The 16,206-nt window shown below is 37.6% G+C and overlaps 1 protein-coding gene across 3 annotated transcripts in view; it reads left to right on the top strand.

The window, feature by feature from the left end:
• epb41l4b (erythrocyte membrane protein band 4.1 like 4B) overlaps nucleotides 1–16,206 on the top strand; it is a 155,530-nt gene that overhangs the window by 113,458 nt on the left and 25,866 nt on the right. For all 3 annotated transcript variants that reach the window (XM_015357282.2, XM_015357281.2, XM_015357284.2), the window contains 2 exons: nucleotides 6,581–6,706; nucleotides 8,654–8,718. In XM_015357282.2, the coding sequence (XP_015212768.2) occupies nucleotides 6,581–6,706; nucleotides 8,654–8,718 (191 nt within the window). The remainder of the gene's footprint in view (nucleotides 1–6,580; nucleotides 6,707–8,653; nucleotides 8,719–16,206) is intronic.

Here is a 16,206-nt window from a genome sequence, read left to right as displayed (position 1 = left end):
ACAACCTATTACAGTCTGACTTACAGTCAACTCTTCAGAAGAAGTGCCAGCTTTCTATAGTCACGTGTTCTGTGATTTTGAATCAGTGGTGAAGACCTGCTCTTCAGCAGATTTTATTTCATAATCTGTCAGGACTTGTGAGCCATTGGTGTTAAAACATTAAATTAGTCCAATTAAGCAAATAATTAATTCAATTAAGTAATCTATAGCAAAGAAAAGCTTAAAATCCTTGGCAGTACTGCAGCACATAGAAGTAAATTAGGCCTGTTTTTTGTGAGCACAGATTCTCAGTGCTTGCTGAATGCTAATGAGCGCTTTGGTTTTTTAAAACCAGGTATTTGTCAGGGATTATTAATTGGACTTTAGGGGGTTGTTATTTAATTTTTTTCTTCCTTGTGTTGTATACAGATATTTTGTTGCTACTTCATCTATAATTGCCAAGTGTGCATGCTGCCTGGTGTGATTGCTGTGGGAATATGACAGTGAAATTTCAGGGATTTCATCTTACTGACTGTGAAAGCTTTTGCTGTAGGGCTGGCTCGAAACTGATTCATTTTCCCATGTGCTTTTGAGAAGATTTTTGACAGTGTTTTGGATTTTCTGAAATGTTTGAGCAGCAAATTGTTAATGTGATTAAAAAAAAAGCTAACAAAAAACTAGTCATTTAAAACTGGCAATAAGATAACCAAAACTTAAAAATGCATGTGGCAAACAGGGTACTGGGTCAGTGATGTCAGGAAGTCGGTTTGGGTGGACAAAGTTGTCCTTTGTTCATGTGAGATGTGCGGTTCATTGTTAACTAACCACATATTAGTTGGGGCTCCCATGACTGACCTGTTTTCACCGAAAGGAATAATTATGCCAGTGTTTTGTTATCTGTGTTAACTGTTTCCTTTTGTGCCTGTTGAAGTTGAGATGTATCTGCTATTGTCTTTAAGAACGAACAGTTTTATAGTGCAAATTAAAGGAAAAAGATTAGATTTCAATAAAAATGAAATTCATATACAGTTTATCCAAAGATCTGAAGAGATGGTCTGTCTCCGTTATCCAACCACCCATCCATTTTCTAACCACTTTATCCATTTAAGGGTCACAGGGGTGACAGAGCCTATCCTGGCAAGCAACTAGTGCAAGGCTGGATACGCCCTGAATAGGATCCCAGTCTATTGCAGACACAAACATGCTCACACTCACATCAGGCCCTTTTTTTTTCCAAAAGCCAATTTTATGTACCAGTACGTCTTAGGAAACCGGAGCACCCAGAGGAAACCCACATGAACATGGGAAGAACATTCAAACTCCACACAGATAGCACCACAGTAATTAAGCTCATGGCTCCAGGGTTGTGAGGTTATGCCTTCCTAACTCCATAATTTCATGTCAAAATGTGTTTGATATTTACAAGTTATATTTGTTATATAGACTGTGGTGTTAGGCCAATAAAAACTGTGGTCCATTGAAACAATCCTGTACATGTTAACTGAGAGAATGTCACAGTGAGCTGGGGTGGAGACGTTGCACAATCAGGATCTCTGTGTGACAATATGAACTGTCCTCAGCAGTCAGGGGAGCAGACCACTTCAATACAAGATTCAAGACACAGGATTTTCCATATCGTTGCTTAAAAACAGAGCATTACTACAATACTATACTGTTATTATTTCATATTTAATTCTGATTAAGTCTAGGGTAAATCAACCAAATGAGATAGATAATAATTATACTGTATTTTATTTATAATGCAATTGTCATCAGTCTTAAAGTGCAGTGTGATACAATTAAATATGTGCAACACATTTAATAAACCAAATAAAATACAGAATTAAATAAGGCAACATCATCTCCAAAACAATACAGCAGCTAATATCAAATACCACCAAAAGCTTTCTGATTAAAATAAAACCTGCCAATAGCTGCCCTGTTATAATGGGCTAGGTCATTCCATAGATGGGGAGCAATGAAACAAAGAGTACTGCTTAGTCCTTGGGACACAAAGTTTAAGCTGTGAAGTAGACCTTGAACTCTAGGAGGAAGTCTTGGAAAGAAGCAGTCCTTTAAAATAAGACAGTTCCATGAACACATTTAAAGGTCAACAGCAAAATCTTAAACTCACAGGCAGCCGTTGCAGAGATGCCAACACAGGTGTAATTTGTTGTTGCATTGTTGAATGTACTTAGCTGGAACTCCTACAAAGAGTGCATTACAATAGCCCAGCCTCGAGGAAACAAAAGCATGGACAAAGCAAAAGTATCAGATTGAGAGATCTTGGCAATATTTGGCGATATAAAAAGCCAATGATGAATCCATTCTAACACCAAGATTAGTGGCAGAAGCTGTTACTGGAATATTATGCCAATAGTGAGACAGAAAATATTGGTATGCTGGACCTGATGAGGGTGCCTTCCAACAATACTTCCATTTTGCTACTATTTAATTTTAAGAAATTACAAATTATCTGGGCCGCAACACCCTCAAGACAGATACTAAAACACTGTGCGTATATAAATCTGGGTGTCATCAGTATGGCAATGAAAACTAATACCATACTTTCTGATAACTTGACCTAATGATCAATGCAGAACTGCAAAGAGGAAACTAAGCAGGCCATAAATAACTCTAAATGATTTGCAAGAATTATATGCAAGATGGTGTTGGAGCTGAATAACAACCATCCTTTCTAGGACTTTAGAATGCAAAGTGAGATTAAATATAGTGAGATCTATAGTTATACAACACATAATTGACTAAGTTCCTTAAGAAGAGGCTTGATAAATACTATATTTAACACTGAAGGAACAAATCAGACAAATGGGAAGCATTTGCTACCTGTGTGATGTGGGAATAGAGAGCAAAGAAACATTTTGAGTAATCTCAGCTCTTATGTTATTAAACTTTGCTCTGAAAGTCCTGGCAAAATTATTACTCTGTTCCATAGTAGCCTTGATAGTTAACTGAGTTTGGGGCTGAAGGAGGTGATTAATAGTGAACAGATACCTTGAATTACCAATGTCATTATTGATGAGACTGGGAAAAAAATAGACTTTGCTTCTTTCAGTGCTTAAGAATAAGAATCATGTTTTTTCTGCCACTCCCAGATCTTCAATTCCTACATTACTTACCAAGGGCTGATTAGTTAGTACAGTACACGATCAAGTGTATGTCCATGTGAAGGGGTAGGACGCATTGCTTTAGATCGTAGCAGTAAATAACATTAAGAAACTCAGGAACACACGTGAAGCAGGGGAATCAACATGTATATTAAAATCTCTCAAAATAAACGTATTATCAGAAACAGAGGACAGAAATGTGACCAGCTGTAAAAACTGAGACAAAACATGTATTGAGCTTGGTATATTGCCAAGTTTCAGTAATACACAAAATATAACGTTTTGTATGAACAATACAATCATACAGGAGCATGGATTTATTACTCTGGGACTGAGCATTAAAAAGTTCCAGCTTGATACCAGAAGACAATTGACATGTATTCCTGATAGACTCACATTTCTGCAGCGTTTGCAAAGCATTGAAGTCCACTCTATGTGTTACTTTCAATCTTATACCATAGAATCTCGCATTATTAGCAACAATAACAGGAAGAGTCGATTTGATGCTGCAATGCAGTTTAAAACAGAATTACAATCCCTTCCAAAGAATCGGCAGCTTACAACAAAGTTCAGTAACTTCTTTACGCACCCAGAATGCATGGTTTTGAATCTTCAAGAGTTTGGTAATTGTATATAAAACCGTTATAACACCAAATAAAACCACAGCTGAGAACGTAGTAAGAACAACTACATCGTCTTTCAGTTCACCAAAACCCAGCAGGGGTTCACTTCAGCTACACTGCAAGCGATTGTACTCTTTCACAGAGCACACTGCCAGCAACCAGGCCTTCCTCACAGAGACTGCTGAAGTACCAATGCCAAAAGACAGGTACGGAAACAAGGTCAAAGAGGCAGCATCAACCACAGCAGCCAGTAAGCGTGGTTGGATCCAATAGTCCAGTTGTTCAAAATAATCCACAATCACAAAATAATAAGATGAGGCTCATTACATCCTCTTTTGTTTAAAATAAGGAGAATAATTGTGTTTGTGTCATGTTTTTCAACATGAAGGATCCCGAAATAGCTTTATGTATGAGGAAGAACACACTTCCTTCACTCTGAAGTGCACTCACCTCAGGTAGCCATCAGGCAGCCAGCCTATCAGGTGGGGAAGTAAGAAATTGCTTCACCTGTGCAATGAGTAATGTACAGTATTGGAACTGTATGAGAAGTTTGAGTATGAGAAAGAAGTATGAGAAAAGAAGCATGATGTAACTGTATGCTTCATCCTGCTAACAGGAAATTGAGATTAACTTAGAAGAGGGTAAATCTTAAACCCCAAGCATCAATTAATAATCATTTCCAATGGACATGATGGACATGGCTGAATTTAAGGCACTGATTGGGCCTGCATGTACCTTTTGTACAAGTCCACAAAGTGGAAGGAAGAGGGGTGGGGAGTGTTCACTGGGGGCTTGAGGAGTTGTCAAGAGCCTGAGAAAGAGATGAAGACTGATTACACCCCTGCGCTTGTGCGCATATGGACGACTTCATTTGCATCAAATACAACACTGAAGCTTCAGCACAGTATCATCAACACTGCACTCAGAATCATTATCTGTAGCAAATAATAAGACAAAAAAGAATAATCAAAATGGAAAAGCAGAACAATCACAGTGTGCAGCTTGCACAAGAACTCTCTAATATTTAAGCATCATGAAATGTCGGCATGGGAGCATCTGGCATGTGGACTTTAATGCAGTACATTAACTGAAGTGCTCTACAAGAGGGGGTAGGAACAATGAAACACAGATGAATGTTTCACTGAAGAAATCTGGAATTTGAATAGGACTGCAATACCCACAGGGGCAGCTTTTATGTGGAGTATAAATAACTTAAGTTTGAATATCCTGTCCTTCATTCATCCTCTATTCTGTTATGTAAATCATAATTGAAAATAAAACTAATTACAGGGTAGTATGTTAAAAAATCAGATACTTCTTTTCATGTATATAATCTCCTAATAGTACATAGAACCATGTTGTTCTGATTTCTAGATACCAAGATACAGAAGGATGGATCACTGACAGAGACATCTACTGTGAAGTGCTATATTTAAGTGTTGTCAGTTGTAGTGAACACATCTTCAATTATGCAATATCTGATTTTTTGCAGCATTTTTTTTTTAAGTTTCATGTTTTTAGACTTTGCTAAACCACCAACCACTCTATTATTCACAAACCATTCTATCCCAGCTGGTTGATTCCAATTAAATTATAATCGCCTGCTAATTTTGTAGTTCCTGATTTAATTTGCTTATGATACTCTAATCATTTACCGCATCTAATGACCTGATCATTCTTGTTTTCCCTTTGGTTGTCCGTTGTCCTTTGTCCTCCATGTAACTTTCTTTTTGAAGGAAATCTTTGATTCTTTCACCTTCTATTCTAGTTTAAATGATTGTGGGTTTTTTTGTGGATTCTTATGCTACATATTCTGAAACGTTCTACACCTCGCACTCAAAACTTCATGAAGTGACAACAAGAGACTCCCTTCACATATTGCATTATCTTACATAATCCTGTTTCATAGTGGCCTAAAACAGGAGACTGACAGAACTGGTAACTCTACAGTAGCGCAAAGCCAATAGAAAATAAGCTGAATGTTTTTTTCTTTGAATCTTAAATTGAGTTTAGAAATTCTGGCAACATACAGTATATTTTTTTAATTTGATTTGAAAATATATTCAAAGGTTGTACCTACTGTAGTATGTAATTCATTTGCAGTTTATTCTGGCCTCCATCTCAGCTATATGGGCAGTATATTACAGTGTAAGTATATTAAGTGGTTGATGAGTGAAAATATTTTATGCAGGTTTTCATTTGAAGATTTTTAGCTACAGCCCTACCAGTGTATTTTAGAATTTGTATTACTTATCATTCTCATAAAATATGTTTAAACAGTTTAAAAAAAAAAGGTTCTCGTCCATCTGAAATAGAGCTCCATCCCTAGAGATGTGCCTCAATCAGGAGAGGTGAGAAACTGTAGAAAAGACATTGTGTGAGGAAGGTGAAGAAAGATATGAGATATGAAAATAGGGTTAACTGCTGCACAAAGACTTCTTTTGGTACAAAACATTCCATGCTTCAGCACTTTGGAGTTATGGCAAGGTAAGAGATTGATAAGAGATTCCAAGTGTGAGCTACAGACTCCCTTACTATGGGAAGATGAGACCAGCCATTCAAAGTGTTCAAGGTCTTGAGAATGTCCAAACACAGGTGACCTCCCCCCATTACCATGGTAACAGTTAGTGGCAGAAACTGCTGAAGTTTGTTATATAAACTGGACATCTGCACCAATAATCTTTGGAACAATTTCTGATTATATTGTTCATTGCATCCAATAAAACTTACTTGTTCAGCTTCATCTCGGGGTCCAGAACTTATTTGTTTGTTACAATAAAGGGCATGGACTGGGAGTGTAAAATGTGTTCACTCCTAAGTGAAAGCAATTCCCTGTTCTTTACCCTACAGGCTGAGGAGAAACATCTGTCGGAGAAGAGCCTCCACTCTCCGTCCTCTCCATCTGTCATTCCAGACCATCTCAAGTGCAACATCCTCAAGGCTCAGATGGACGCTGCCTTCAGAGTGGGGACTCAGGTAGAAATCCGCAAACACGAGATGGTAGACGATTGAGGTTATTCAAGTATTTTTACAATTAACCAGGAGATTCCTCAGTGTGTTAACTGCCCAATTTTGCATTTTGTGCAGGCGGTGGCATTAACCTTATGCTGATCTTTTCTAACAGTTTTACCTTCATCATCAGAGTTTTAAGCAGAGAAAAAACAGTCCAATACCAATATAAGACTAATTTTTGGAATGTGATGTTTGCAAGTTAGTAGACATTGCCCGTAAGGAATTGAAATAAAATGGAAAAATGCTTGTGTTTTATTTTTGTGTCTTAGAAGACGACTTTATAGTTTCATCTGTCAGATTATGCAAAAAACCTTATATGCAGCTATTCAATGCATTCAACAGGATTTTCTACCCAGAGTGTATAATCGCACTAGGCAAAGTCTAATTTTCATCATCTCTGTGTCACTAGGAGATCTCAGCAGTAAACACTTAGAATGCACTTGAGTCAAGACGTTGCTTCTGTTCATTTTATTAGCCTCTTGTACCATAACTCCTTTTTGTGTCTTAATTACAAAATTATTTTTCTGTTTCTCTGAGCACAATCTGAAAGTAAAGAGCTGTATTTCTTGATCAAGCACATTGTGTCATTCTGGCGCATAATCTGCAGGAGTATAGATACACAACGAAGGGATTTTGTTAATCAAGGCAAAAGTTAGTCTTTCTCAGTGAGTGAATTTGTTGAATCATTTACGCAACATACAGCATGATACAGCATGGCTGACACCTAACACACAAAATTGGTGTATTCCTTATAATGTAGTGCTTCTTACAAGTACAGACCAGGATTCTAAGCCAATAAGTGGAGCAAGAAGTGGGCTCGGTTCTTTTTATTAAGTGCATAATGTGTTAAGTAGTAGTTTTCAGGCAGCCTGCCAGGAAAAATCAGCTATAGGTATTCCCATAAACTGTACCTGTCACTACACTCGAGCTGCTTTTACAGTGCACCCCGCTGATAAAAAACAGACTGGTGCTATGCTAGGCTCAAATGCGATTTTTCCACATCCTAGGAGGAGAATGATCCTTGAAACAGTATTGATTCTGAATTACTACCACCTGGCTCTAATTTGGTAACTCCATTCCACAAACCCTGAAAGCCAAAGTAATGAATTAAATGCACTGCACTGCTGCAGAGGATAATCTCTTTGATTTGTATTGTCAAGGCATTGATGTAGACAGCTCTTTTGTGCATTTTAAAAAATTGAAATCTCATGTAAGGCTCCAGGTTTTTTTTTTGCCACACAGTAGATGCTACATTATATTGTGACCTGTCCAGCTGATAACATTCCTATACTCAGCACATCTCTCACATCCAGCACTCATACCCGAGACACCTGTCGGGGAGAAACTGGCATACACATCCTGGTGCTCAGAACTTGCTTTTCTGTTGTTTTAATTCAAATGTCTATCTTGAACCTTTGTCTTCATCATTTTTAATGTTGTAAAACTGCAGTTACATACCACACTCATCATTTAACTCAGTAGTCATCACTTATTGTTGCGATCCTTGCATGTGTTATGTGTTAGTTTCGTTAGTGTTATGGCCTTTGAGAGCTCAATTAAATTAGCAGTTTGCATTTTAAATCCAAGTCTTGAACTATATTGAATAGAAACAAAAAGCCACTTTACCCCTCCATAATTATCCCTTAGTCTCTGTAGGTTTCTACAATTCTCTGTAACTTTGCATTGAGATGCCTAAAGAGCAAAGTAGTGAAGATCAGTTTATTTCTTTTCTTTTTCTGAATGCATTTGGAGTGGAGAGGAAGGATTGATAGGATTGCATAATAGTTTCTTCTTAGTTTTCGGCTTATTGTAGTGGCAAGGGGCACAATGAGCCTTTTCCCCAGAGATGGGTCTCTCCACACTCTGTCCAAATTAAGATAAAAGCTCACTGGCCTTCTTTTTCCTATTTAGGCTCTGAAAGAAGAGGGAAGCCCAGACCCCTGGAGAAACTCTGCAGGACAGGAGCACAATGGCAGGTCAGTATAAGAGTTCACCACGCTTACACTCCATTGACATATTTGAGAAAGCAGCTAACATTTTCTTACATTGTCCCTACATTTCTACAAGTAATGCACTACACCACAATGTTTCTATTTATCTGGTGAAAACAGTTCCAGGGATATACTCCCCTAAAGAAAACATGCATTACGTTTTCTATCACTGAGCTATACTTTATAATTTTCTAAGAACATGAATGATAGTCCCTGTTTGGGTGACAATCGAATTCATCCTGCCCTCACCACTTAAGCTCCACAAAGCTTTTATTAAGTGTGATAATAGCCGGTTTAATTTAGAAAATGCTACTTTGAAAACCTAGTGGTATAGTTATAATTTTAAATTGGTCTTATTGTTTGGATGAATGAGGGTGAAAATAATCTTGTTAAAAATTATGATATATAATTTTATACAGTATATACACTGTAGAGGTTTGATGGGTTTACTGAGACAATTATTAATTGTAGCAGTAATCACGAGGTTGTTCGTTGTGGCTTTTAGAAAATCAATCGTCAGAACAACTAACAACGCACACACACGGGTTCAATACACGAGATACATTTATTAATATAAATTGTGCACCAAACATATACTAGTCTGTCTGGATACGAGCGGCAGACCTTACTGTGAGGGTTATCAATATACAAGGTATATAATCTCGAAGAGATGCAAACACAAAGAGATACACAACAGAGAATATATGTCAATCTATATCGTTCGGTTACCAAATCGCTAATCAGTGTTATTACCCACTGTTACTCTAAACTCGGAAGTAAATACATTACTCATGAATTAAATTGATAACAACTTGTGTTGAGGTACAATTGAATTCTCGAGACGCAATGTAGAACATGGGGTTTACTTATCCACTGTGTATGGATTTGGAATTTCCCGGCACGAACACCAAACCAGCTGACAGGCTCTGTTGCAGCCTCTGTTCCAGCGGTTGTCCAATGGGCGTTGTCCCGGCGTCCTCTGGCTACCGGCCAACCAGTCGAGGTGCAGCTCGGAGTAGGACGGGCGGAGGAATCTGACTGCGGCGCGCAGGGCAGTCGTTGTTCCGAGGGGATCTACCAGCAGTCCGGCTGGCTAGTAGAAAGTCTCTATGCACAGAGTGTGACCGCGAGTCCTCACAAGTCACTCTTTTGCCTGGGAAGAAGCTGGTTCGTTCCCGGTCCAGCGCTGCTTCTGAATAAGCTATTCAGGTTGTCGACGAGGGTCCAACTGTAGGCTGCCGTTGATCAAGCGGAGCATTCACGTTGGTAGAATTCTGAGTACGTACGGGATCCTCGGCCTCGCGCTTAGAACAAAGTCCAAGTCCCTTTGCAGACAACAGTAGTTGTCACGTGATTGTCTCTGAGGATGCGCGACAATGGCCAAGGAGAGCCCAGATCTGAGCTTGCACTCCCTTTTTGACCAAGACACAGATGTGTGCTGTTTGGTTGAGAGTTTGGCGGGCATTGGAGACCCATGTGGTATTACCACGCCCTGCCAGTCACTGATTGGTTGATCAAGGTGAGATATAAGTCACTTACTCTTGACACTTAGGAATGCAGTCCAGATGTCCATTCGGCACTCCCTAGACAGATAGGCGCCAATGGATGACCATTGATCATGATAGCCAGGCTTAGCTAAGTGCATCCCGGTCTGGGAGCTGTCCCTTATCAAAAGAAAACATCTTAAATCAGCCTGCATGAATACTTTCTCTGTGGCTGCACCACAGAGATGGAGGGTGAGATGGGGCCTCATTTAGGAAAGCATTCCAACGCTTAATTCTGTCTTATTAACCAGCATTGCCGCTACAACACTAAATATGTATTGATCAGTTTCACCAAATTCATCAAGCCTTCATGAAGATCTAAAGACAATTGCAGACAATCCCTTTGCATTCTTCCAGCAGGGCGAACTCCAGTTATGATTATGACAGAATGTGCGATTGAACCATTCCATGAATTCCTGTAGGTTTGTTACAATTGAGTGTTTAGTAGATTTGTGTAGATTAAATAACATACATTTTAAATGGGTATATACTGTATAAAAGAATTCACCAGCTTTTTCTTTTGTTATGATTTTGTATTGACTGATAAGTACAATTCCTGTGTATTTTGCTTTTTTCTATTTTTTCGGTCATTTAAACAAGTGTTAAGTGGTAGTGTTTTATCTCTTTATTTCAAAAGAGAAGTAGTACTGAGGCAATTGTATGACAGATGTCTCTTGCAGATACAGTGTTTGTTCTTGGTAAATAGGTTAATAAAAGAGTTGTCCCACTTTGACTTTAGTTTTTGGAGTCCATAGTCGAAAGTCAAAATAAAAAAAAACGTTCTGTTAAAAAAGCAGGGAAAATTTAAACTAAAAGAAAAACTCGGTGTCAGAATCAACTATTTGGAATATACTGAAGAAGGAAACCACAGATATAATTGCCAATTAGCCAAGACGAAGTTGACCATGAAATTTGCATTTGATGATACAAATATCAGAGCTGTCAAGGAATATCTTAAAATAACAGTCCAGCAACCTCCAGAGTGCAGGGGTGAAGGTATCAAAATGCACAGTTCACAGGAGATTGGGTATCAAAATGCACAGTTCACAGAAGATTGGGTATTAAAATCCACAGTTCAGAAGATTGAGACAGCAGAATTAGATGGCTGCATTGCAAGATGTAAAACTCTCATCAGCACCTAGAACAAAAAAGCCAAGAATCTGCTACAAAACATGAACCACGAGGAAGTTGGAAGAAAGTTTTATGGAGAGATAAAAAGGTAAAGTATAGGAAAAAAAATACCTAAGATGCTTCAAAGAAAGTCACCTCTTCTGTGAAGCCAGGTGGAGGTCATGTCACGGCTTGTCACTGAGTCACATGTCAAAAGGGGAACTGTAGTCCCAATTTCTCAGACCAGTTATTAAATCTTGGTAACAAAATTAATTTATGGTATTGCAAAATTTTACAAATTTAGAATTATCACAATTATCACAAAATAGCGAATTTTTTTGAAAATGCTGTACAGTCCTCATTTAGTCACCGCAGGTGAGAGCAAAATTTTGAGCAAATTGTAGCATGAAATGGCCCTTCCTGCTCACTAATCACTGTAATGCCTAATGTAATGTGATGTACGAGCAAATTAAGTTCAGGTTGTACAGCAGACATTTTACCACAGGAATTTCGTTGTGGTTTTCAGTGCACATTGTAAATCTGAAATACTGTATAAAAATAGCATTGCAGTTCCCTTTTAATTAGTGATGTAAGTGATTATAACATCAACTGAATGAATTTGGACATTTACTGAAACATTTTGTTTACAAACAATACATGAAAATGCTTCTTTACCTATTGGGCAACACTTCACCAAGCAACATGACAGTAAAGCAAAATATACAGCCAATGCAGCCCAGGATTTTATCAGACTGGCCAAGTCAGTATCTAGATATAAATCCAATTGGAAAAAAATTTCAGATGATTAAGGGTTTTTTTTTTAGGTCATTGAGTCATAGACGTCAGTTTTATTACTGTACTTCAAAGGCATACAACCAAATGCTTTATTTTGCACTTCTGACATTACTTAGAGTGATTGTTCCCCAATATTTAAGATCACTTCAAATTAAACATTTTGACGTCTTTGCTGTCTCAACACTTTTGGAGGGCGCTGTACAGCTCAAAAACAGCCCAGGTGTTATTGGGTTTTTAACAACCTATGAATTTTCTCAGTATCTTTGCCTTTATATACAGTACACAAAAAGCATACAGTAAATAGACTTGTTTAGATGCTTCTACTTCTCAGCATTATGAAATAGAGTTCATTTATATTGTCATTGTCATAAATATTTGCAAACCCTTGACCTCCCTCCCATTGCTATAGGAATATTACTACAGCACTCTGCATGAGGCACATACTTTAGATTGCAGAGTGTCTCTTGGCAGAGTCCCAGGCCTGTACAACCGAGGTTCAGGTCAGAGCTAAGGATCTGTATGTTTAAAGGACTCTGAGAGAAAGCTGAGCAGAGCACTAAACTGACAGTGGAATCTAAAACACTTTCTTTTGATGATTAAAAGCATGTCATCCCAAGACTTTCCTGGTTAGTTTCCAGTAACAGTCATATTGTTTTGGATCTAATAAAGATGTTACATCTTTTGCTGGATAAACTATAATGATTTGTGTCATTTCTTGCTAGCAATACCTCTGAAGAACAGAGTTGTTAAACCTTTATTGGCATTTCACTATGCAGGAATATTTTTGAAGCACCAGCCTTGTTTTTTAAAACTCTGTTAGGTCATTTACATTATTCACTTATTTCATGGTTTGTACAGTAGACTGTTTGTAGCCGAGATGAGATACTTGTTGTGGCCTGTTATCCCTAAACAGCAAAAGGTCTAAGTAAGTTAAACACTGGCAATGTGAAGTTTAAAATCAAACTTAAAGCTTTAAGTTCCTTGTAACATAAGTCATTGTAGGGACGACTTGAGCAGTGAAGGTTTTTAATATATTTTGTCTTGTATCTACCTACTAATCTGAATTCTCTCTAGTCCTGATTAGAAACACTAAGACACAGAATATTCTTTAGTTCAGTTTACAGGTGGTAATTCGCTGGAGGAATTCAATGGAGGATGCCATGAAAACAAGAGATTTCATTTTTTAAGTTAAAAAGCAGAAAAAAACACACTGAAATGACTGCTGCTGTCTGTGGCTCTGTACTGTATGTAGAGGGAGGGTTTTCTTATTTCACGTTTTTTTATTTTGAGCTCTGGTAACAGCCGAGACTGCTGTGTATTGTGTATTTAAAAAAAAAGTATCCCCTCTGGTTTAAATGATTTGGAACATGGTGAAAACAGCCTTCTTTAAAATATTGATCACACAACCTTTTGTTAGGCCCTGTCTTAGTGTTTTAGAGTGTCAAGGTGGTGATTAAAAATTTACTTTTAACTATATGTGAAGAAGCTGTGTTATTTGTTGTCATGGAAACTGTAAGAAAGAATTCTGTTGAAGTTGGATTAGGCCTTTTAAAGGCTTCAGCTGCCTCTGACACCCATGCACTCAAAAGATGGAGTATGTTCATGTACAGTATAAAAACTATTAATTGAAAATATGATTATATTTAATGTTATGAAATTAAGGAGCATGAACAGAAATGTGGTGATATACTTTTTTCTCATCCAGTCCTATTTCACTTATTAATATAATAAACCCAGCTTATTAATTTATGCTTTACAATATATTAAGAATAAATAAGTCATTTCTTAACAACTTGATATTCAAATACTGTTTACATCCAGAAAGCTATTATTAAAGAGGAATCAGGAGATACATATTTGCACAAAGAGCTGTAGGAGTATGGAACAGCCTATCCAGGGATGTTGTTGATGCAGGTTTCCTGGAATCCTTCAGTAAATTTATGCATGAGATCCTTCGATCAAAAAGTACTAGAAACCCAAAAATAGAATACTGCTCAAATAGTTTTCTATCCTTTTTTAACTTTTTTATGTTCTTCTGTTGTCAGTTATGTCATGTTTGCATTGAGTAACATTTTCTATTTTATGTTTTGATCCCATCAGACTGTGTTCTAAATTTCACATTTTAATAAAAAAAATTGTTAAATATAATCAGAGCAGAGAAATTTTATTAAATTTGAATACAATGTCTGAAGGACTTAAATTGTAAAAAAAATGTATTATCTTGGAAAAGCTTGGAAAATGTACATAAATCTGGAAGATTAGAATAAGAACAACAGGTCAGGAGAGTCTTACATTACTGTATAAAATGAGTACATTTAGAGACAAGAGGAGAGGAAAGATGTGGGGGGAATTGGTAGGATAGTCTGGAGATTCAAATATGGAAAAAATTAATCATTAAAACATTTTACAATTAAAAAGAGAAACCCTTCTTTGAAAAAAGTTAAGAAATGTGTGCGCATGTATCAATGCTTTCAGTGGTGTGTCTGATTAATTATGCCAAAGATCACACAATCAGATGGAATAAAATTGTCATGCTTATTAATAAATTTGCCTTTGAATCAGCCCCCTAGATGCGCAATTGGTAACTTTGTTACCTGCAGAGTTTGTGCCAGATCCCTTAATTACAGGAGATTCCTGGACATGTCACTGCTCAGCCTGAGCCTGTGCTAAATTGATTGTAATCAGCTTCTAAAGAGGACTGTAAGGACTTTGCTAAATTAACTTAATTATTTAATTGCCATGGAAATGCAGTTCTGCAACCATTCTAACATAATTAATTAAGACGGTGATGATGGTATGCCTGCTTGTTTCTGTGTGCTTGTGCATCTGTCTGTATATCATGTTCCATTTATAAACAATGTAGTTATTGACTTTAGGCAACCATTTCAGTCTTAGTAGTCTGTTCTTATTTGATCAAAACCTAATCTTTCATTCTCCATTTCCTTATTTTTTAATGTATAAAGTTATCCTTATGAGTGTCTTGTGTAAATTCACTTCCATGTCATTGAAAGTGAAATTACAAATGAACAAAATGTTCTAATTTATTCTGTTTGTCATTGTTTCTGCTAATACAATTGACTTAAAGTGTGATTTTTTTTACATTTGCATAGCTCCTGTTGTATTGGATAGCCTCTGACATTTTGAGTGACTCCTATTGCCATTTCTGCTGCTGTGGTTTGCCTTCATAGTTATAATAGAAGCTGCTTGGAAGAGCCTCAAAGGTACTAACCTCAGGTGTCCACAGACTTGAGAGAAATAAACAGAGAAACCCTATATCACCCTGCAACTCACAACTTGCAACCCACTAAGCAGGTGTGAGCCTGGTCAGTACCTGTGTTGGAGACCTACTGGGAAAGCTAAGGTTGCTGCTGGAAGAGGTGTTGGTGGGGCCAGCAGGGGGCGCTCACCCTGCAGTCTTTGTGGGTCCTAATGCCACAGTACAGTATATTGATGGGGATGCTATACTGTAAAAAAGGCGCCGTCCTTTGGATGAAACGTAAAACGAAGTTCCTGACTCTCTGAGGTCATTAAAAATTCCAGGATGTTTTTCAAAAAGAGTAGGGGTGTCCTGTCCAAATTTCCCCCTGGCCTTTACCAATCATGGCCTCCTAATGATCCCCATCTCTTTGAACTGGCTTCATCACTCTGTTCTCCTCTTCACTAAGAGCAGGTGTGTGTTGTGCGTTCTGGTGCACTAAGGATGCTGTCAGATCATCCAGGTGAGTGATCCAGTCAAGATCTGTTACACCGTTGAACCCTTGAGTGGGATTAATGTAAAACTTTTGACTGTTCTTAAACATTGGAGGTTACCTTTTAACTATTACTTGAGTAACATAAAATACCTTCAGTTAGGTTATTAACCTCAGCTGGAAATAAAGCCTGCAGGTGTTTGGCCTCCAGGACCAGTATTTGGAACACCTGCTGTCAAGGTCTCCATCAAAAATAATGCTACAATATTTTCCTCATTACTTTTTTTACAAATCTCATCTTTGTAAAAGAACTCAGTCTGAAATCATATCTTTTC

The sequence above is a fragment of the Lepisosteus oculatus genome, chromosome 10, assembly GCF_040954835.1.
Source record: "Lepisosteus oculatus isolate fLepOcu1 chromosome 10, fLepOcu1.hap2, whole genome shotgun sequence".
Classification (NCBI taxonomy): domain Eukaryota; kingdom Metazoa; phylum Chordata; class Actinopteri; order Semionotiformes; family Lepisosteidae; genus Lepisosteus; species Lepisosteus oculatus.
Note: the sequence above shows the minus strand (reverse complement) of the source record. Positions and strands in the feature narration are given on the sequence as shown.